General features: G+C 38.8%; 1 protein-coding gene and 1 non-coding gene across 2 annotated transcripts in view; one reads left to right on the forward strand and one right to left on the reverse strand.

The window, feature by feature from the left end:
* The window catches only part of IQCH (IQ motif containing H), a 225111-nt gene that overhangs the window by 115359 nt on the left and 85029 nt on the right, over nt 1-24723 (reverse strand). The window contains exons 8-9 of the mRNA XM_043919837.1: nt 18431-18510; nt 16358-16396 (exon numbers count right to left, since the gene is read on the reverse strand). Of these exons, the coding sequence (XP_043775772.1) occupies nt 16358-16396; nt 18431-18510 (119 nt within the window). The remainder of the gene's footprint in view (nt 1-16357; nt 16397-18430; nt 18511-24723) is intronic.
* TRNAY-GUA lies at nt 19459-19549 on the forward strand. The gene is given in 2 exon segments: nt 19459-19495; nt 19514-19549. It is a non-coding gene; the product is annotated as a tRNA-Tyr (tRNA).

Raw genomic sequence — 24723 nt, forward strand, 5'->3', positions numbered from 1 at the left:
CAATTCTGTTTCTTTTCTTAGGCTCCAGGCAGTGGAATAATTAATTAGGCTGCCATCTCAAGTAAAAATGCTGAAAAGCAAGTGTTAAGTTTGAGAGGGAGTAATTTCCTTGAATTTTGAAGCATATTTTTATAGCAACAAACTTTTGCATACTTTTTGAGTCATTATAGGCATAAGAACAATGGAGAAAGCATTTTACCAAGACTCTAGCCCTTTCTGAGCTAATCAAGGCTCTAAAAGAGAATGCAAACTATTTGGTAGATGGAAACAAATTCCTTTTTCTGGGACGGGCAAGAGGGAGTTAGGGAAGCAATGCATCCTTCAGCAGACACCAACCCCGGCAGAAGAGCTCAGCTCCTGGTGGAAGACAAGGGGCACGTGTTCCAAAAGCAGTATCACCTGGCTACATTTCTGCCTTCCTTCAAGAAAAAGATGGTGGGGAAGTCAGAATTCAGAGAAGAATGGCAGTACTTCATCACTGAAGAAAAGACATGCAAAATAATCACAGACGTACGGAACTGGCTGGTCCTGCCAGTTATGTGGTTGATTTTGTGAACAGACCCTGAGATTCCTATAAGAAGTACAGTTACGGACGAGATTCACTGGAGAGTCTTGTCTCCTTGGTAACGTTAAACTAATTTTGAAATTTCTTTTCTTTACAATGAGTCGTGTGGGATTGGAGCAATCTTGAGAGAAGTTTAGAAAGGTGTGGACTCTTAAGCCTCTTTTGGACAGTGCCCTTCCAGGGACTATGTCTAGGGCATTGAATACAGCAGCAAATGCATCTAAGACCTTTTGAAAGAATAGCTGTGCAGTGGGGATGGGGTGACCGAATTGCACAGGGGCTGTTTTAGAACAAAGGGATTACACCTCCCTACCTTCTTGGATGATATTCCAGTAAAGACATGCTCTCAAAGGAAACACACTCTTGGACATCAAATAGACCACTCAGGCACGGGGAAGCTATGGGTTTAGAGTCAGCTAAAGCATAACTGTAGTACATCTGTCACGGAGAATGCCACACTTGGGAACACTTTAGACTTAGAGCAAGAAAAGACATGTCTCTCAAGAGAAAGGCTTCCCAAATTAAAGCAGTGCATCAGCATTGTGAGATCCATTGAGCAGGTAAAGACAAAGCTGCTTCACAGCCTGCTAGGAATAAGAGCCCTGATTAAAGGTCACACCATGCTTCAGGTCCTGGTTCCTTCTGCCATCCTTCCCTTACTATTTATCTCCATGAACTTGTCGGCAATTATTTGTTGCTTTCTTTCCTCCTTCCTTCCTCATTCTCTCCCTCCTCCCCTCCCCCACTCTCTCCTTCCTTTCTTCTTTTCTTTCTCTCTCTTCTTTTTCCTCTCCTTCCTCTTCTCCTCCCAGCCTCTTTCTCTCTCCTCTCTTTTGTTTAAGATGTGCTGTACTACAATGCAGTGCTACCGACTCAATAGCCACTGTTTCCTTCTAGCAGTGATGGCTGTCTTTTGCGCCATCTGCATACTCAGCTGGTCCTTTTTGGGACACCAGTCACACCTTTGTGAGAAGCCTGCCCTTACTAATTGGCCCACATAGAGTCCAAATCTGTGGCTGTGGCCTAACTATTAGCATCCTGTTCTAACTGAGTCAACTAGCTTGGAAATTCTCTTCTTCATTTGCAAAGTGGAATTACTAACTAGGTGACTTTGAGAGTTTTTGGAGCAGTTATTTAGATTAAAAATTCTAAGTCTAAAACAAGCAGAAAGGCAGGATGTTGTTCAGTCACTGAGTCAGGTCCGACTCTTTGCAATCCCATGGACTGCAGCATGCCAGGCTTCTCTGTTCTTCGCGATTATGTGGAGTTTGCTCAAACTCATGTCCAGTGTGTCGGTAATGCCCTCCAACCATCTCATCCTCCTTTGTCCCCTTCCCCTCCTGCTGTCAATCTTTCCCAGCATCAGAGTCTTTTCCAATGAGTCGGCTCCTTGCGTCAGATAGGCAAAGTATTGGAGCTTCAGCATCAGTCCTTCCAATGAATATTCAGGGTTGATTTTCATTATGATTGACTCGTTTGATCTCCTCACTGTCCAAGGGACTCTCAAGAGTCTTCTCCAACACCACAGTTCAAAGGCATCAATTCTTTGGTGCTCAGCCTTTTTTATTGTTCAACTTTCACATCTGTACATGACCACTGGAAAAATCATAGCTTTGACTATACAAACTTTTGTCAGCAAAGTAATGTCTCTGTTTTTTAATATACTGTCTGGGTTTGTCACAGCTTTTCTTCCAAGGAGCAAGCATCTTTTAATTTTATGGCTACAGTCATCTTCCACAGTAATTTAGAGCCCAAGAAAATAAAATCTCTCACTGTTTCCATTGTTTCCCCATTTTTAGCCATGAAGCGATGGGACCAGATGCCATGATCTTAGTTTTTAGAATGTTGAGTTTTATGCCAGCTTTTTCACTCTCCTTTTTCACCTTCATAAAGAGGCTTTTTAGTTCCTCTTTGCTTTCTGCCATAAGGGTGGTGTCATCTGCATATCTGAAGTTACTGATATTTCTGCCTGCAATCTTGATTCCAGTTTGTGCTTCATCCAGCCTGGCATTTCTCATGTACTCTGCATATAAGTGAAATAAGCAAGGTGACAATATAGTCTTAACATAGTCCTTCTCCAATTTGGAACCAGTCTGTTGTTCCATATCCAGTTCTAACTGTTGCTTTTTGACCTACATATAGGTTTCTCAGGAGGCAGGTAAGGTGGTCTGATATTCCCATCGCTTTAAGAATTTTCCAAGTTTATTGTGATCCACACAGTCAAATGTTTTAGCATAGTCAATGAAGCAGGAGTAGATGTTTTTCTGGAATTCTCTTGCTTTTTCTAGACCCAACAGATGTTGGCAATTTGATCTCTAGTTCCTCTGCCTTTTCTAAATCCAGCTTGAATATCTAGAAGTTCTTGGTTCACACAGTTGAAGCCTAGCTTGAAGGATTTTGAGCATTACTTTGCTAGCATGTGAAATGAGTGCAATTGTGTGGTAGTCTGAACATTCTTTGGCACTGCTCTTCTTTGGGATTGGAATGAAAACTGACCTTTTCCAGTCCTGTGGCCACCACTGAGTTTCCAAATTTGCTGGCATATTGAGTGCAGCACTTTCACAGATTCATCTTTTAGGATTTGAAATAGCTCAGCTGGAATTCCATCACCTCCACTAGCTTTGTTCGTAGTGATGCTTCCTAAGGCCCACTTGACTTCATGCTACAGGATGTCTGACCCTAGGTGAGTAATCACACCATTCTGGTTATCCAGGTCATAAAGATTTTTTTGTATAGTTCCTCTGTGTATTCTTGCCACCTCTTCTTAATATCTTCTGCTTCTGTTAGGTCCATACCATTTCTGTCCTTTATTGTGCCCATCTTTGCATGAAATTTTCCCTTGATATCTCTAATTTCCTTGAAGAGAGCTTTAGTCTTTCCCATTCTATTATTTCCTCTATGTCTTTATACTCTTCACTTAAAAAGGGATTCTTATCTCTTCTTGCTATTCTTTGGAATTCTGCATTCAGATGGGTATATCTTTCCTTTTCTCCTTTGCCTTTTGCTTCTTCTTTTCTCAGCTATTTGTAAGGCCTCCTCAGACAACCATTTTCCCTTTTTGTATTTCTTTTTCTTGGGGGTGGTTTTGATCACTGCCTCCTGTATAATGTTATGAACCTCCATCCATAGTTCTTCAGGCACTCTGCCTATCAGATCTAATCCTTTGAGTCTATTAATCACTTCTACTCTATAATCGTAAGGGATATGATTTAGGTCATACCTGAATGGCCTAATGGTTTTCCCTACGTTCTTCAATTTAAGTCTGAATTTTGCAATCAGGAATTCATGATCTGAGCCACAGTCAGCTCCCAGTCTTGTTTTTGCTGACTACACAGAGCTTCTCCATCTTCGGCTACAAAGAATATAATCAATCTGATTTTGGTATTGACTATCTGGTGATATCAGTCCATGTGTAGAGTCATCTGTTGTCAGAGGGTGTTGGAAGAGGGTGTTTGCTATGACCAGTGCAGATGATGATTACATATATCAGTAAGTCACAGATGTGAAGTGAAAAAGACAGGCCCAGTATTAGCTTCTAAAATTCAGACATAACTGCCTCAAAGAAAAATTCCAGGAAAAAAAAAGGCAGGTGTTTAAATCTAATCTGAATGTTTTCATCAAAAATGTTCTTTTCAAACATGCGGATAGCATGTGGATATAGGACTAAACTGTAGCCAAGGATCTCTAAATTGGGTTTAAACACGATCTCCTGGTGGTAAATGGTCCAGTTTTTGGGATAATCCAACATGGATATCACCTTTAGAGAATGATTTGCAAAGAAGGATAGACTAAACCACTTTTGAATCTATTAGCCAATGTTCAGTTTCTCAAACAATCAAACATATCCACTAGTAATTAACCTAACCAGTTCCACTGTGTGAAAAAGATTAAGTTCTTCCTGCTATTACGGCTCTAACAGAGAGCTTAGTTCCGAGTATGAGTGGAGTGACCGCCAGAGATGGAGAATTCATTACTCCCTGATGACCAGGGATGCCATTTGTCTGGCCTGTTCTTTAATATTCACTAAGGGTTTACAGTGTGTTAAGGTTTGTACAGAACAGACACCAAGACCTCAGCTTGCTAGACTTGTTTGATAGATACATACAATATTCAGAGACAACAGCTGACCTCATCAGGGTTCGGGAATTGAGCACAATCACAAACCTGAACTTTAGAGCATGAGGAGTCTTGAATGTCACTGGCCTCACCTTTAACCCAAATAAGATATTGTGGGTCCAGGGAAATGAGCCTTGGCCTTGAAGTCTTTCCAACCTGGGATCAAGTCCAAGCTCTGCCACTATGTGCTATGTATTCTTGGACAACTTACCATCTGCTATAGACTAAATGTTTGTGTCCTCACAAATTTCATATGTTGAAGCCTCAGTCCCCAGAGATAGGGCCTTTGAGAGGTAATTAGGATGTGAGAGTGGAGTCTTCATGATGAGATTAGTGCCCTTATGAGAAGAGACAAAAGAGATCTCTTTCTCTACCATGTGAAGATACACAAGAAGGCAGCCATTTTCAAACCAGAAAGAAGGCTCTCATCAGAACCCAGCCAGACTGGCACCCTGACCTTGGACTGCCAGCCTCCAGAACTGTGAGAATTAATGTTTGCTGTTCAAGCCACACACTCCATGATATTTCATTATAGCAGCCTGAGTGGACTATGACAACGTCCTTTCTGACACATTTCTTATCTGTAAAAATGAGAGGTTCCTATGAAGTTGTTGTGAAGATTAGAATATACGTAAAGACTTTTCCACTGCCTGTTAAACCAACCCTGGTGAACATGACAGAGAACCATGGTGTGGTGGAAAAGTGATGGATTTGAAGAATACTGAGGAGCCAGGTTGTCACCACCTTCCTCTGTGGCCTTAGGAAGTCACTTCTCTCATGGGGTTTCAATTTACAACAGGGCACTTCTAATTTTGACACCCTATGTCTCCCTGACTTAAAGTGTTATCTCTCCAGTACTATCTGTGTTTAATACACTCCTGGAGCTAGTCAGGCCATCAAATCAAAGGCAAACATCTCCAATAGCTTTACTTCATGTACCATGAAAGACCCCCAGGTTTGTCTCTTTTCCCCCCTTTTCTAACTTTTATACAGGAAATCTAGCAACTTACAAACTATAGTAGTGAAATAGCTACCTGCACCAACTCGGTGTAAAGATGGTTATGGGGAGAGAATCCCAAAAGGAGATAGTCCAGTATTTTGGGTCAGCAAATCAACAGAACCACTCTCAGTTTGTAGGACATAGAAACTGCATAAGGCTTAAGGGTCAGTTAAAAGTGAGAGTCAGAGCCCTTCACCTTTACAAAGAGAATAAACAACAAAAATAGAGAACTCATTGAGTTGAGTGTAAAGGCCACTCAGATCAGCAGCAATCCTCCAGGGATAGTTTCTGTAATTGTTTTGAAATCTATCTTTATTTAAATGGTTTTTCCTGAACTCTAAAACACTTCCTGAGGAGAAAAAAATATCCTCATCGCTGGTTTTGGAGCAAAACCACTCAGTGGATCCAGTTCTGACTGAAGATCAAACAACAAAATCAAGAAGATTTTTTAAATAGATGGAATCTGTATTTAGTCAAATGTAAAGTTTCCTTTTCCAGAGACACACTTTGCTTTACTGCTGCATTGATCTCATCTTTCCTGCTACCCTTCTGTGACACTCTGAGAGAATGTGCCGTAGTTCAGGGCCTCGTGGACAATGATGATGGAGGGGCAGAGCCTGCTAGGGACATGCACCGAATAGGATGGGAATCCAGAGCAGCCCGGATTTCTAGCTTCCTGAGGAAAAAGCACAGTATCACCTTCTCTATAGATAAAGGAAAGAGAGCAAGCCTTGAGAAGGCCCTCTGTCATCACCAAAGTCAAGTCTGACGTGACAATTTTCTTGAGGAAAAATGTGTGTACAGCAAGTCTGTTGATCACAGATTGCTAAACACTTGCAGAATTCTTATAATACCTCATCTTGTCACACTCTCTATACCTACATATATTGGACAGTCTAAACCGTTTGTTCAGTTTTTTTTCTATAAGATGGTTCTAGTAGAACTTAGTTGTCCTTAACTTCATTTGAAACAATTTTGTTAGAATGTATTGTGCCAGCTGTCATATCAGGTGCATTAAAAAAAAACCAAAATTGGTGAATTTTCTTTTTTCATTTTTTTAAAAAAAGAAATTTGGCTGTGTTGGGTCTTATTGCTGTGCATGGGCTTTCTCTATTTGTGAGTGGGGGCTGATCTCTAGTTGCGAAGTGTGCGGGCTTCCTATCGCAGTGGCTTCTCTTGTTGCAGAGCACAGGGTCTAGGCACATGGGCTCGGCAGCTGTGACTTGAGTGCGATAGAGCGCGGGCCCAGTAGTTGTGGTGCATGGGCTTCGTTGTTCTGCAGCATTTAGGATCTTTCCAGACCAGGGACTGACCGGTGTCCCCTGCCTTGCAAGGTGGATTCTTAACCTCTGGACCACCAGGGAAGCCCCCACATGGGTGAATTTTTTGTATAGCCATTTTAATATTGAAGATGGAAGAAAAAAGACATTGTGGCATATTATGCTTTATTATTTCAGGAAAGGTAAAAATGCAGCTGAAGTTCAAAAAAAGATTTGTGCACAAAGACAGAAATATAGATCAATGGAACAGAATAGAAAGCCCAGAGATAAATCCACGAACCTATGGACACCTTATCTTTGACAAAGGAGGCAAGGACATACAATGGAAAAAAGACAACCTCTTTAACAAGTGGTGCTGGGAAAACTGGCCAACCACTTGTAAAAGAATGAAACTAGGACACTTTCTAACACCATACACAAAAATAAACTCAAAATGGATTAAAGATCTAAATGTAAGACCAGAAACTATAAAACTCCTAGAGGAAAACATAGGCAAAACACTCTCCGACATAAATCACAGCAGGATCCTCGATGACCCACCTCCCAGAATATTGGAAATAAAAGCAAAAATAAACAAATGGGACCTAATGAAACTTAAAAGCTTTTGCACAACAAAGGAAACTATAAGCAAGGTGAAAAGACAGCCCTCAGAATGGGAGAAAAGAATAGCAAACGAAGCAACAGACAAAGGATTAATCTCAAAAATATACAAGCAACTCCTGCAGCTCAATTCCAGAAAAATAAATGACCCAATCAAAAAATGGGCCAAAGAACTAAACAGGCATTTCTCTAAAGAAGACATACAGATGGCTAACAAACACATGAAAAGATGCTCAACATCACTCATTATCAGAGAAATGCAAATCAAAACCACAATGAGGTACCATTACACGCCAGTCAGGATGGCTGCTATCCAAAAGTCGACAAGCAGTAAATGCTGGAGAGGGTGTGGAGAAAAGGGAACCCTCCTACACTGTTAGTGGGAATGCAAACTAGCACAGCCACTATGGAGAACAGTGTGGAGATTCCTTTAAAAACTGGAACTAGAACTGCCATATGACCCAGCAATCCCACTTCTGGGCATACACACCGAGGAAACTAGATCTGAAAGAGACACGTGCACCCCAATGTTCATCCCAGCACTGTTTATAATAGCCAAGACATGGAAGCAACCTAGATGCCCATCAGCAGACGAATGGATAAGGAAGCTGTGGTACATATACACCATGGAATATTACTCAGCCATTAAAAAGAATTCATGGGAATCAGTTCTAATGAGATGGATGAAACTGGAGCCCATTATACAGAGTGAAGTAAGCCAGAAAGATAAAGAACATTACAGTATACTAACACATATATATGGAATTTAGAAAGATGGTAACGATAACCCTATATGCAAAACAGAAAAAGAGACACAGATGTACAGAACAGACTTTTGGACTCTGTGGGAGAAGGCGAGGGTGGGATGTTTCAAGAGAACAGCATCGAAACATGTATATTATTTATGGTGAAACAGATCACCAGCCCAGGTTGGATGCATGAGACAAGTGCTCGGGCCTGGTGCACTGGGAAGACCCAGAGGGATTGGGTAGAGAGGGAGGTGGGAGGGGGGATCGGGATGGGGAATACATGTAAATCCATGGCTGATTCATGTCAATGTATGACAAAAACCAGTACAATATTGTAAAGTAACTAGCCTCCAACTAATAAAAATAAATGAAAAAAAAAAAAAAAGATTTGTGCAGTGAATGAAGAAGGTGCTGTGACTATGGATTGTGTCAAAAGTGGTTTGTGAAGTTCCATGCTAGAGATTTCTCACTGGCCAATGCTCCACAATTGGCCAGATGAGTTGAAGTTGACAGTGATCAAACTGAGACATTAATTGAGAACAATTTACATTATACCATGTAGGAGATGGCTGACATACTCAAAATATCCAAATCAAGCACTGAGAATCATTTGCACCAGCTTGGGTATGTTAATTGCTTTGATGTTTGGGTTCCACATAAGGGGGGAAAAAAACCTTCTTGACTGTATTTCCAAATGCAATTCTCTACTTAAATGTAACAAAAACATTCCATTTTTAAACAAATCGTGATGGGCGATGAAAAAAATGTATGCTGTGCAATAATGGGGAACAGAAGAGATCATGGGACAAGCAAAATGAACCAACAAAAACCATACCAAAGGCCAGTCTTCATCCAAAGAACGTGATGTGTATATGGTGGAACTGGAAGGGAGTCAGTCCTCTATTATAAGCTCCTTCTGGAAAACTAAATGGTTAATTCCAAGAACTGCTCCCAAGTAGGCCAAGTGAAAGCAGCACTCAGTGAAAATCATCTGGAATTAGTCAACAGAAAATGTATAACCTTACATCAGGATAATGTACAACCACATTTCTTTGATGACCAGGCAAAAGCTGTTACAGCTTGGCTGGGAAGTTCTGATTCATCTACCGTATTCACCAGACATTGCATCTTTGGATGTCCATTTATTTTGGTCTTTACAGAATTCTCTTAATGGAAAAAATTTCAAATGCCTGGAAGACTGTAAAAGGCACCTGGACCAGTTCTTTGCTCAAATAGAACAAACTATTGGGAAGATGGAATTACGAAGTTGCCTGGAAAATGGCAAAAGATAGTGGAACAAAAGAGCAAATATGTTGGTCAATAAAGTTTTTAGTGAAAATGAAAGATGTGTCTTTCACTGTTACTTAAAAATCAAAGGAAATTTTTGGCCAATCCAATATATTCTACTTTATTCTAATTCATAGCATTCGCCACTACCTCATGTTAAAACAAACAACTTTCCTCTTCCCTTACTAGAATATAAATCCCAAGAAGGCAAAAACTTGATTTGTTTTGTTCACTGCTATATTCCTAGTACCTAGTACACTGCCTGACCCACTGTGAAAGGTCAATAGAGAATCTCTGAATGAATGAATGAGTGAGTGAATAGTAAAATTTAAACTCAAAGCCACTTGGGCTAGGTTTATAGCTCAATGCTGTTCTATGATCACACAAATTATTTGTAAACTCATAGCTTCAAGTTTGGAGCACTAATATTTTGGTTATTTGTATCTGAAAATGTCTGTATCCTTTGACCAAGGAGTTCTATTACTGGAGAAGACTCTTGAAAGTCTCTTGGACTGCAAGGAGATCCAACCAGTCAATCCTAAAGGAAATCAGACCTGAATATTCATTGGAAGGACTGACACTGAAGCTGAAGCTCCAATACTTTGATCGTGTGATGCGAAGAACTGACTCACCGGAAAAGACACTGATGCTGGGAAAGACTGAAGGTAGGAGGAGAAGGGGATGACAGAGGATGAGATGGTTGGATGGCATCACCGACTCGATGGACAGGAGTTTGAGTAAACTCCAGGAGTTGGTGATGGACAGGAAAGCCTGCTATGCTGTAGTCCATGGGGTCTCAAAGAGTCAAACACGACTGAGCGACTGAACTGACTGACTGACGAAGATTTATGCACAAATTTGAAAGATGTTCATGGCAGTTTTATTTATAACAAAACTGGAAGCTTTTTATTAATAACTTTAATACTTGTCAATAATTTGAAATTTATAATTTAATGTCAAACAATCAGGTAATGGCTTCTGCCTTTCTCCTTTTCCTAGGGCCATCAGGGTGAGCGTCATAGGGGGCGTGGAAACTGCTTAAAAACAATGACCTGGTCTAATATCTTTTTATACAGATAGGGGAAAGGAGACTGCAGGGCAATCATATGTTCAATGTCACATGTGTTGCTTGATTAAAATAGTTCAGCTATAGTGTAAAATGTAGTTTTCTAAAAAGAGGATTAAGAAAAATGATGGGAAAATACTAAAGACAGTAACAATATTGCAAAATGACTAAAAGAAGACCCCACATTTGATATTACAGTGTTACCACTCAAACCTAATCTTTCTACACCAAAAGATATTTTACAATAGAGTATATGGCTTAAGAAGTAGGATTTTCTTTTTCTATTTCTTTTCCTTTAGTTTGGAAAAAGTTTCTAGACTACATAAAAGTATAGAGAATAATAAAAACATCTATTGTGGACATACATTAATCTTTTGTCTTCTTTGACATATATATATTACATATTTTGTCACATATATATGTCATACATACATATATATATCCATGACTGATAAACTTGTGAGAGTAAACTAAGAAAATCCAGTATCTTTAAGTCAGGAGGACCTCCATGAGGATGAATTATGTTGTTCTGTGAAGTCCTACTGTTAGATAATACAGATTATATATAATAGAGATACATGAGAGATATATACACACACATATATGTATATATGAAGCAAAGAAGACAAAAATATATATATTTAAATTTTTAATATTTAAAATGCAGTACATTTTATACATTTATAATTATATCATACATTAAAATATATTTAAATTATTTATATATTTCTATATGTTTAAATAAAGGAAACAAAACATTAGGTACAACTGAAGTCCTCTATATTTCATTTTAGCTCATTCCTCTCCCTCCACCATTCTCAGAAGCAAATACACTCATGAATTTAACCTGGACTCTTATGTCCCATAAATGTATTTCTTTGCTTGTTTTATCTATATAGGTAGATTTTTTAAATCAAAATATTAATCAAAATTAAAAAGATTTAATTGTTGAGAGAGGTAATTTTAGCAACTTCAAGCCTTTGAACTAGATTCCTTTTTTTTTTTTTTTTAATTTCTTGAAATAACTACTACGAACTCTACTATGGTCTATTATTTTATTCCTTGGATCCTTACGCTGAACTTTACTGACTCAAACTTATCATTCAACCAAATGTATTGATACTTAGTTAGATGATCGAGGAGATAGAAAAGGCTGTTGAATTCAGAGCCAATAAAAGCAGACCTGAGAGCAGAGGTGATCACCACTGTCCTGATACCGAAGGAAATAAAAAGACACCAGAAACTGGATATACACATGTATGATACTGAACACAGAACATTTTAAAATTACATTAGGGAGGCAGAGATTTATCTTTTAGAAAGAGTTCCATCAAAAATTATTGAGAGATTTAAAAATATCTAATGTTTGGGGCTCTAGGCAGTCATGCAGTTCATTCTGGCTCTGTCACTTGTTGGATGACCTTCCAACAAGTTGGATGACCTTCACTTCCCTGTATGTAGGTCCTCCCACTATAATGGGAATAATAATAGTACCTACTGCATAGAGTTGTTGTAAAAATGAAGTGATGTTCCTTGTAAAAAAGTTCAGTGCCTGGCACAGATAACGTACACATGCATGTTAGCTGCTGGTAGTAAAAGTAGTAGTAATAATATCTGGAAACCCGCCCATGAGGAAAAGTTCATAACCTGGTATGTGGACAGGGCACAAACTCTGGAGCCTCTCTACCTCTTTACCAGCTGTGTGGGCCTGGGAGCAATGACAGTACAGAGGTTTTTCTGGGCTCCTGCGAGCACTCAGTCAGTATGGAAAACACTTAGTGCATGTTTTAAGAACACAATCAATATGAACTGTTAGAAATATTCCAGATAGAGAAAGCCTTGGTATTCTTAAAGCACATCCTAATTTTAAGGTGCAGAAGCAAGCTCACAGTTTCCTTAGAGCAAGAAGTAAAGGGAAGTTAGGTGATTGAATTGCATTGATTAGTTTGTCCAGGAGCACCCTCTGTCTAGGTTCAGAATGACTGTATGCTGTCACTGCTGTAAATATAGCCCTGTCTGCTCTCAGGTCTGCAGGAGTATGAAGAGACCCAAAACGTGAACTCTCTTTCCTTGAGAAGAGGTGACTAAACTCCCTCTGAAATTCTGATAAGATCACAAGAGAAGGAGGCCTAGAAGATGCTCTTAAAAATAGACCAGTGACCAGTTTACCCAGCACCACTTGTTAAAGAGGTTGTCTTTTTTCCATTGTAAATCCTTGCCTCCTTTGTCAAAGATAAGGTGTCCATAGGTACATGGATTTATCTCTGGGCTTTCTATTCTGTTCCATTGATCTATATTTCTGTCTTTGTGCCAGTATCATACTGTCTTGATGACTGTGGCTTTGTAGTAAAGCCTGAAGTCAGGCAGGTTGATTCCTCCAGTTCCATTCTTCTTTCTCAAGATTGCTTTGGCTATTCGAGGTTTTTTGTATTTCCATACAAATTGTGAAATTATTTGTTCTAGTTCTGTGAAAAATACTGTTGGTAGCTTGATAGGGATTGCATTGAATCTATAGACTGCTTTGGGTAGTATAGTCATTTTCACAATGTTGATTCTTCCAATCTATGAACATGGTATATTTTTCCATCTGTTTGTGTCCTCTTTGATTTCTTTCATCAGTGTTTTATAGTTTTCTATATATAGGTCTTTTGTTTCTTTAGGTAGATATACTCCTAAGTATTCTATTCTTTTTGTTGCAATGGTGAAAGGTATTGTTTCCTTAATTTCTCTTTCTGTTCTCTCATTGTTAGTGTATAGGAATGCAAGGGATTTCTGTGTGTTAATTTTATATCCTGCAACATTACTGTATTCATTGATTAGCTCTAGTAATTTTCTGGTAGAGTCTTTAGGGTTTTCTATGTAGAGGATCATATCATCTGCAAACAGTGACAGTTTTACTTCTTCTTTTCCTATCTGGATTCCTTTTATTTCTTTTTCTGCTCTAATTGCTGTGGCCAACACTTCCAAAACTATGTTGAATAGTAGTGCTGAGAGTGGGCACCCTTGTCTTGTTCCTGATTTAAGGGAAATGCTTTCAATTTTTCACCATTGAGGATAATGTTTGCTGTGGGTTTGTCATATATAGCTTTTATTATGTTGAGGTATGTTCCTTCTATGCCTGCTTTCTGGAGAGGTTTTTATCATAAATGGATGTTGAATTTTGTCAAAGGCTTTTTCTGCATCTATTGAGATAATCATATGGTTTTTATCTTTCAATTTGTTAATGTGGTGTATTACATTGACTGATTTGTGGATATTAAAGAATCCTTGCATTCCTGGGATAAAGCCCACTTGGTCATGATATATGATCTTTTTAATATGTTGTTGGATTCTGTTTGCTAGAATTTTGTTAAGGATTTTTGCATCTATGTTCATCAGGGATATTGGCCTATAGTTTTCTTTTTTTGTGGCATCTTTGTCTGGTTTTGGTATTAGGGTGATGGTGGCCTCATAGAATGAGTTTGGAAGTTTGCCTTCTTCTGCAATTTTCTGGAAGAGTTTGAGTAAGATGGGTGTTAGCTCTACAAGTGGAAAATTGGTCAACCACTTGTAAAAGAATGAAACTAGAACACTTTCTAACACCATACACAAAAATAAACTCAAAATGGATTAAAGATCTAAATGTAAGACCAGAAACTATAAAACTCCTAGAGGAAAACATAGGCAAAACACTCTCCGACATAAATCACAGCAGGATCCTCGATGACCCACCTCCCAGAATATTGGAAATAAAAGCAAAAATAAACAAATGGGACCTAATGAAACTTAAAAGCTTTTGCACAACAAAGGAAACTATAAGCAAGGTGAAAAGACAGCCCTCAGATTGGGAGAAAAGAATAGCAAACGAAGCAACAGACAAAGGATTAATCTCAAAAATATACAAGCAACTCCTGAAGCTCAATTCCAGAAAAATAAATGACCCAATCAAAAAATGGGCCAAAGAACTAAACAGGCATTTCTCTAAAGAAGACATACAGATGGCTAACAAACACATGAAAAGATGCTCAACATCACTCATTATCAGAGAAATGCAAATCAAAACCACAATGAGGTACCATTACACGCCAGTCAGGATGGCTGCTATCCAAAAGTCTACAAGCAATAAATGCTGGAGAGGGTGTGGAGAAAAGGGAACCCTCCTACACTGTTAGTGGGAATGCAAACTAGCACAGCCACTATGGAGAACAGTGTGGAGATTCCTTTAAAAACTGGAACTAGAACTGCCATATGACCCAGCAATCCCACTTCTGGGCATACACACTGAGGAAACTAGATCTGAAAGAGACACGTGCACCCCAATGTTCATCCCAGCACTGTTTATAATTGCTAGGACATGGAAGCAACCTAGATGCCCATCAGCAGATGAATGGATAAGGAAGCTATGGTACATATACACAATGGAATATTACTCAGCCATTAAGAAGAATTCATGGGAATCAGTTCTAATGAGATGGATGAAACTGGAGCCCATTATACAGAGTGAAGTAAGCCAGAAAGATAAAGACCAATACAGTATACTAATGCATATATATGGAATTTAAAAAGATGGTAACGATAACCCTATATGAAAAACAGAAAAAGAGACACAGATGTACAGAACAGACTTTTGGACTCTGTGGGAGAAGGCGAGGGTGGGATGTTCTGAGAGAACAGCATTGAAACAAGTATACTATCAAGGGTGAAACAGATCATCAGCCCAGGTTGGATGCATGAGACAAGTGCTCAGGGCTGGCGCACTGGGAAGACCCAGATGGATGGGATGGGGAGGGAGGGGGGAGGGGGGATCGGGATGGGGAACACATGTCAATCCCTGGCTGATTCATGTCAATGTATGGCAAAAACCACTACAATGCTGTAAAGTAATTAGCCTCCAACTAATAAAAAAAAAAATAGACCAGTGAATTGTGAAATAAGTACTTTATCATTCCAAAGTACTTCCACACATGATAACACCTCTAATCCTCATAGCCACCCTAGAGAAAGGAGGTATCATCCCAATCTCTTGGAGGAGGAAAGTGGGATATGGAGAATTGAAGTGACTTGCTCAAAGTTCCTCTATTAGTAAGAGGAAAATCTGGTTCTCTCTTGCTCTGTTCCTTACTAATTGAATGTTCAAAACTTCTTTTACCCACACATGACCCTTTGGAATGTTCCTTGCTGGCATGTACTTTTCTTTGTGGGGACTATTTTATTTTTCCAACTTTTTGGTTTCCTTGTTTGTTTTGGTCAGCTTAACTCTAAATCCCACACCCTTACCTATTATAGCATAGATGCAGACTGCAGTGCACACGTGTGTGAACACACGCACATCCCTGTGTGCATGTGTAAGCTCATGCTGGAGAACAAATGGAATCTGTTCTTTATATTTTATTATTTTTAAGTGTATTTTTAAAAGACAAAAATCTTTGATAGAGGTCAAAGACTGATATGATTCAGAAAAATTTGAGTATGCTAAATCACTTTTTTGGACTGCAGCCTGAGAAATAGTCCCAAAAGGGAGGGGGGAGTGTTTTTCATTTTAAATGAACCATATTTTCTGAAAACATGATTTAATTTCTTTTATAAAAGAAGAGGGAAAGAACTTTTGTTGGTCTCCAGCTGTCAAACCTGCCCCCGATACTTCTGCCCTGAAGCAAAAGGAAGGGACATCAGGTGACAGACCCCAAATTTCAACTAGTCACACAAATTACAAACCTTCTTATCATGATATCCTCTTGACTTTCTGCCTTTCCACTACAATGAAGAACAGACACAGACAGTTTAAATCAAAATGACTCTCATGGGTAATTTTACAAAACAAATAGAAGGCACAGAGTCTCCCCCTCCCCCCACTTCCCCAGCTTTCCCTGCTGAGCCAGCCTGTTCCCTCTTTCCAGGCAGGCAGGAGCTAATAATTAGAAAGACCTTCCCCACCCCAGACAGTGATGCTCTGTTTGCCAAGAGCCCTGTTTGCTTTGAAGAAAGAGTTTGACAAAATAAATATTAAAAACAACCAACTATAATCAGATGCCAAGTTCCATTTTCAAGAAAGGGCTTCTCTATGTGGCACCTCACTGCCTGGTGGTGGGGACTGATCCAAGCTCTGTTATGGGTTTATCACAAGGCCAGGCCTATCATAGTCTTTCTCTTAGCCTTTCAACTTCCATGCTAGGACACTTTCCACAGAGACTATAAATAATTTCATTTACCATTAAAGAGTCAATTCAGAAATGTAGCAACTCGGGACCATTATGAAAGTCTTTAGATACTACTGCTTTTAGCACTAGGGGAAAGCTTGGTGAAGTCAGTAGACAGGAAATTAAAGGCAGGGTTAATCAGCACTCAGGAAATGTCATTATTTAAAAAGAAATTTTGTTTTTTTAGGTATTCCGCTCACTGGATAAAACTTAGTCATATTTACATTACCTGTAGCTCTGTTACCTATAAACTGTGGAGCCTGAGAGTGCCAACATGGTGAGAAGCAAAACAGGTGCGCCTGCCTGGTCCCATTATGCACATTAGCCCATGGCCTTGCACACACAGCCTGTTAAACAGCTGAGATAGAAACAATGATGGTGAAGGCCAAACACTAGCCTGAAGGCCTGTCTGTCTTGGGATTTGGCCATTTACATTGAATTTTTTTTTTAACCCACGTTTTTCATGAAACACAAATATTTGCCATGGCAACTGGGGTGTCACATGACATACTGCTACATAAACAGCTTGGAAATCTCTTAAGGAGAGACAGCCCACCCGTGCTGCAAATACAGTGAAAACATCTTGAGAAAGACATGGACGTTAAAAGACAAGGTCTACAAAAGAACAGGTAACAGTTGACTATGTAGACACAGTGGGATTAATTTCTTCTGTGTCACTCTTCAATTCCGCTTTCATTTTTTTTTTTTTTAAACGGGAGCAGCTGTAAACATGACCCCATAGGGTAAGCCCAGAAAAAAAAAAGAAAAAAGAAAAACACTGCCAGCTGTCTCCTTCTATGTTGAAAAGTTTCAATTATCACAAGTCTGTCTGTGGCTCATAAACATAAGAAAGCAAGCTATAAAAGTCCAGCACCTTTAAGCCAGGAGAATCTCCATAACGATAAGCATTGTACTCTGAGGTCCTAAGGTCAGAGAATGAGTCCCTTTCCCTTCCGCATTAAGCTATCTGTCCAAAACTGGGGAACTTGCTTTATTATCCTACACTTAATGATAAAGGAAACCTCACAATAACATGCTTCCCTGGTTGCTCAGATGGTAAAGAATCTGCCTGCAATGCAGGAGACCTGGGTTCAGTCCGTGGGTTGGGAAGATCCCCTGGAGGAGGGCATGGCAACAAACTCTAGTATTCTTGCTTGGAGACTCTTCATGGACAGAGGAGCCTGGTGGGCTACAGTCAATGGGGTCTCAAAGAGTCGGACATGACTGAGTGACTAAGCATAGTACCTACAGCACACAGTAATAGACCCCATGTAACACAAATTTGTATATAAAGCTTTGTATTCTGGACTCCTGGGTCCTTGACCAGATAGCAGTAGAGATGAACTCAGTCAGTTAGTCTAGAAATAATGGAACATGATTGAATTTTTTAGATCCTACTGATATTGTCATGGTAGAGTTTACTTGCAGAACAATCTTCCCTTTTAAAATCAAATGCATCCCAAGAGCAGCGGAAATAGTATTTAGTTCTATGTGAAACATACAACTCTATAACATGCGCATTTTATCAAAATCTCACTGAGGATATTGTAAATTAGAACAATTTTCTTTTATTAGTTAGGAATATGAATACCTTTGATCTCTGTCTCTTGAGAGAGAGAGTCTTCATTTCCTCTGGAATCGACTCTTTTCTCTGGGGTGTAGCAAACGGGGCTGTGGACAGAGGTGAAGAAGTGTTACCTCTTCCAAAAAGAGAGACTGATTCATTGGGTTGATGCTGTTGGGTTTGCACCTTAAAAGTCAGGTGGCTCTGTCACCCATTCACTGTTCACTACCAGTCATTCTTGTATCAATTCAATGAAACATTTGTGATCATTGACTTCAAAAGGAAAGCAAAGAGCTTAGAAGAGAAACAGTTCCATCAGAATATAAGGTCAACTCCCCTATACAAACTTCCTAGAGAAAGAGGCAAATTTTTTAAGAAAGCAATTTAGAGAGTTATCTTTGTCTTATAAAATGTTTCACTTTAAGATTTCTTTTAATAGCTGTATTCCCAAGTTCAGTCTAAAGGTACATGATGGTTGGGTTAGTCGCTAAGTTGTGTCCGACTCTTGCGACTCCATGGACTGTAGCCTGCCAGTTTCCTCTGTCCATGCGATTCTCCAGGCAAGAATACTGGAGTGGGTTGCCATTTCCTTCTCCAGTAACTATATATAGGATGGACTATTCTAATGTATAATCATTTAAAAAGACAATTCCAAAGAATTTAAGAGGTTTGGGATAAATAAAGCAAGTGAAAAACACAAGTAAACATTATTTTTGGAATAAATCTATAATCAACAACTTTTGGAGAACACATCTAATCCATAGTGGAGGTAAGCCTACATGCTAGATAATGCTTGTAAGAGAAATCAAATCTCTCCTGTTGCCTGGCAGCAAACACAGCTGCTTTTACAAAACAGCTCAAATCTGACATTCTCAAGAGAGAGAAATCCTTACACTGCTCTTTTTAAGAAAGAGAACAAATAATTTATTTACATAGTTAATTGAGTCAAAGAAGTGAGGCTTCTTTCTACTCATTTCCTTAGTCCACCCCTTTTCTGTCAGTTCTCTAACAACAATCTTAGAAAGAATTAAGAGATACTCTTCAAATATCAGCACCCTTCTATAGCTCAGCTGGTAGAGCAGAGGACTGTAAAGGTGATAAGCTTCTGTCATCCTTAGGTCGCTGGTTTGATTCCGGCTCGAAGGAGGGGCTTTAACTTTGGCTTCCCTGATAGCTCAGGTAAAGAATCCACCTGGTTCAATTCCTGGGTTGGGAAGATCCCCTGGAGAAGGGATAGGCTACCCACTCCAGTATTCTGGCCTAGAGAATTCCATAGGGTTGCAAAGAGTCAGACATGACTGAGCAACTTTCACCTTCACTTTCTTCAAATACAGCATATCAATATACAATTTAGAATTCCACTTTGAGCACTCAGTTCTCTCACAGTACCTCAAGCAGGCTGCAGGGAATGTCTTCAGCCATCTCCTAAAATGTAGCAGGAATTCCATTGTCTTAGCACTAGAGATCACCTCCACAAAAGACTTTTGTTGTATTGGATAAACCCTATTTTACCACCTTTCTGGTTTTTCTGCTTCCAGCGATCCTCCTATATACTGTGAGACTGCCCACCACCTTCCCCAAGGTTAGGCAATTGGCCATACAATTGGCTATACAATGGATTCCGTATCACAGATTCAGCCAATTTCTATCCACAGTTGGCTGAATCCGCAGAAGCAGAACCCAGGAATACATAGGGCCAACTGTGCAATGCCATTTTATAGAAGACACTTGAGCATCTGCAGATTTGGGTATCCACAGCAGGTCCTGGAAGCAGCCAATCCCCCTGGACACAGAGGGACGACTGCAGTATGTGAAGACACCATTTTCATCCTACAAGTTTTTGCCTTGACTTCTGTGCTCTCCTACCCAGTTGTCCACTTGAACTTGGCTCTCTAACTTTGAAGGTCAGTTCACCCTGTATACCCAGGATAGTATGAATCCAAATTCACTCATAAAGCCTGTTTTTCCTATTATCTGCAACTTCAGTATCCTTTCTGTTTAACTTTCAGGTTCCTGCAGACAGATGAGATTTATTGCTAAATTACCATGATGAAACAAAATAGCAGTTGAGAAGTGGGCATAATTTTTAAAGGAATTTTAAAGAAATTTATTAAATTAAATTTATTAATTCCTTCTTAAAGGAATTTATTAAAATTTCAATGAAATTTGGTAGGATAAAGATATGATTGCAATTTCACATAGATAATCCATGGTTAATGGTTATCTCTAAAAAAAGTTTTTGGAGGTTTTTCTTCATTACCTGCAGAAATTCAATCATTAAATTTATAACTTCATATGGCCTTGAATTTTATGGGACACATGCATTTGATGAATGTCTGCATCCTAGGACACTGCCTATTTTGCTCCTCAGTTTCGATTCTGAAAAAATCTGTAGGATAAATTTTGCCTCAATGTCAGGGGGAAAAAAATCTTATCTTTCTGGAAATATTTGTATGATTCTTGCGGTAGCAATTTATTGTTATGTGCTTCCCAAGAAGCCATCTCACTTTTTTCCTTGCTAATTTTAGAACCTCAACATTTTTTCAGGGTATCAACATCCCCAGCTTCTAAGGTTTCCAGATTTAGGAAGACCAATTTTTTTAAAGGGTATGCAGTTAAATTTAAACTTTAGATAAACAACAAGTAATGTTTTAAGTAAGCCCCAGATACTAAATATATTTCAAAGAACAGAATTTCATGAATGGATTAGACCAAGCATAATCAATAATACTAAGTATTTTGCTTATGTCCCAATCCTAATACTAATCCTAATCTTATGCTTGCACGTTCACTTTCAGCCTTTCTTGTCTTTAACAGTGGCCGTGTGACCAGTGAGAAGTGAAGGGAGGCCCATCCAAGGGCTTCTGGGAAGAGACTGGTGCTACTATTTCCCCCTCTTCCTGCCTGGAATGAACCGTGTTAAGGCACAGATCTGCAGGAGTCATCTTAGAGCTGTGAGGCAGATGAATGAAACATTCTAAAGAAGGTAAAGCAGAAAGACAGTTGCTACAACGCTGTGTATAAGCACCATCATTGCTAGTTTCCCTACTTCCTGATTCCTTATGAGACAAATGAACTCACTGTTTAAACCCTGCTAGTTAGGGTTTCTGATAGTTGCAGTCACATACATACCTGACGGGTACCCTTCCCTCTCCCTCCTCTCTATACCATGCTTACTCTTATTGCACATGCTAGGGTCTCAGGAACAATGCTCAACAGTGATGGCAGTACAAGTGATGGCAGGAGTGGTCATCCTTGAACTGTCTCTGCTTTTAATGAGGAAATATGAATAGAATACTTCTAGAGTTTCCTTACTAAGAACACTGTTTGCTTTGGGGTTTTGGTTGAAGACAACAATCAGGTCAGAAAATTCTCTTCTATTCTGCCCAGAAGATTTTCTCTTATTATTAATGTTGAGTTGTGTTTTATGATTTTTAAATTTTGATGTGTATTAAGATGATCATAGAGTTTTTCTTTATTAATCTGTTAATGTGGTGAATTATATTGTTCGATTTTTCTAATGTTGAATCTGCCACATATTCTTCCTTGATTAGGGTGAATGTAAAAGCCATACTGCTAACTTGTTATTTCTGGATGATAATTTCTTTATGGTGTTGTGGTGGTCTCTACCACACATCAATACGAATCAGTCTTTTATACTGATTGCACATACTCCCTCCCTCTTGAGTCCCGCTCCCCCCACATTTCACTCTTCTAGGCTGTCACAGAGCACCGGGCGGGCTCCCCATGTTATACAGCAGCTTCCTGCTAGCTATATATTTTGCACATTGTAGTCATACTGCTAACTTTTATTTAGAATGTTATTTTTTATGTTCCTGAGATTGATTTATATACTTTTTCTTGCACTGTCCTCATCTAGTTTTGGCACCAAAGTTATAGTAGCTTCATAAAATCAGTTGGCAAGTTCGCCTTCTTTTGTTTCACTATGGCATTTAATATAAGAATTACCTGATCTTTAAAATTGGTAAAACTTGTCTATAAAAGACCTGAGGCCTTTTTTTGTTTGGTATATTTGTGTGTGTGTGTGTGTGTGGGTGGGTGAGTGGGTGGGTGCGCAAGTATGCACATGTCCATCTGTAAGACAGATATTTTTACCTACCAAGTCAAATTTTCTAATGGTATTAAGTTTCTGATTTTTTCTTGAATTAACTTTAGTAATTTAGATTTTTCTAGGAAAACTTTGATTTTGTTTTTTAAAATGTATTGACATTGTTATCATATTATTTTAAAAATTCTATCTATCTGCAGTTTCTGCATTTTTTCATTTTCATATTATTTATTTCTTCCTTCTATTTTTTAAAATTATAGCCTTATTGGAGTATAATTGACAAAAGAAATTATAAGATATTCAAAGTGTACATTGTGATGATAAATATACACATATATATATAATACATACCAGAAACTCATGCAACTTAATAGCAAAAAACCAAATAACCCTAAGTTTTAAATGAGCAAAGGACCTGAAATGACATTTTCCCACTCACTGAGGCAAAGCTCACCAGGCTACTAAAACCAAAGGAAAACATAAGAAAGGAAAAATTTAGGACAACCTTACTCCTGAACAATGGTAAACAAAATACTAACAAAAAAATCCAGCAGTGCATACACAGGATGATATATTGTAGCTAATTTGGCTTATTTCTCAAGGGCATAGAGAATTAACAGGGGTGTCAGGGGAACCAGCTAAAACAGATTTAAATAAGAACCAGAGTCTTATAATATAATACCCAAAATGTCAAAGCTTCTATTGAGAATCACTCACCATACCAAGAACCAGGAGCTGAATGAAAAAAGACAAGAAATACATATCAACACTGAGATGACAGAAAGCTTAAAATTACCTGACAAAAAGTTTAAAGCAACCATCATAGAAATGATCCACAAGCAATTACAGAAACACACGAAACAAATGAAAGAATATAAAATCTCAGCAAAGAAATAGAAAGTCTCCACAAAGAAAATAGAATATATACGGAGGAACCAAATTGAATTTTTAATTTGTGTTAAAATACACATAACAAGGAATTCCCTGGTGGTTCACTGGTTAGGATTCGGTGGTTTCACTGCCATGGCCTGGGTTCAATCCATGGTCAAGGAACTAAAATCCCACAGCTGTGTGCAGTGCAGGCAAAAAAAAAGAAAAAAATACACACATTTATCATTTTAACCATTTTTAAGTGTACATTTTTTTTAAACAAATTGAAATTTTGGAACAGAAGAATACAGTCATCTAAATACAAAATTCAGTGGATGGCTCAACAGCAGAATGTAGAGGACAAGTGAATCAGTGAACTAGAAGACAGAAAAATACAAATTACCCAGTCTGAACAATGGAGAGAAAAGAGACGGTGGGTAAAAATGAACAGAGCCTCAAGGGCCTGTGGGATTGTACCAAGAGATCTGACATTTGTATCACGTACCCATAAAGAGAGGCAAAAGAGGTCAATGCTGAAAAAAAAAAAGTAATCAAAGAAATAATGGCTGAAAACCCCCGAAATTTGGCAAAACATACAAACCTATAGAAGGTGAGCCAATCCCAAACAAGATAAAACCAAAGAAATCCACATTAAGATAAAGTCAAGACTTCCCAAAAACTAAAGACAGAGAAAAATCTTGGAAGCAGGAGGAAAAAAGCAACATCTTACCTACAGCAGGAAAAAAAAAAAAAGAACAGTGGATTTCTCATCAGAAACCATGGAGGAGAAAGGAAGTGGCAAAGTTTTTTTAAATGCTGTAAGAAAAGCACTATCAACTGAGAATCCTAAAGCTAGTGAAAATATCCTTTAGGAAATAAAGGAGAAAACAAGACAGTCTGAGATGAAGAAAAGTGAAGATAATTTGTCACTAGTACTCTGACCCTCAGTTCAGTTCAGTCGCTCAGTTGTGGCCGATTATTTGCAACCCCATGAGTACTCCAGGCTTCCCTGTCCATCACCAACTCCTGGAGCTTACTCAAACTCATGTCAATTGAGTCTGATGCCATCCAACCATCTCATCCTCTGTCATCTCCTTCTCCTTCTGCCTTCAATCTTTCCCAGCATCAGGGTCTTTTCAAATGAGTCAGTTCTTCGCATCAGGTAGCCGAAGTATTGGAGTTTCAGCTTCAACATCAGTCCTTCCAATGAACATTCAGGACTGATTTCCTTTAGGATGGACTGGTTGGATCTCCTTGGGTCCAAGGGACTCTCAAGAGTCTTCCCAACATCACAGTTCAAAAGCATCAACTCTTGGGCACTCGGCTTTCTTACAGTCCAATTCTCACAACCATAGATGACTACTGGAAAAACCATAGCATT

This window comes from Cervus elaphus, chromosome 12 (genome assembly GCF_910594005.1).
Source record: "Cervus elaphus chromosome 12, mCerEla1.1, whole genome shotgun sequence".
Taxonomy (NCBI): Eukaryota; Metazoa; Chordata; class Mammalia; order Artiodactyla; family Cervidae; genus Cervus; species Cervus elaphus.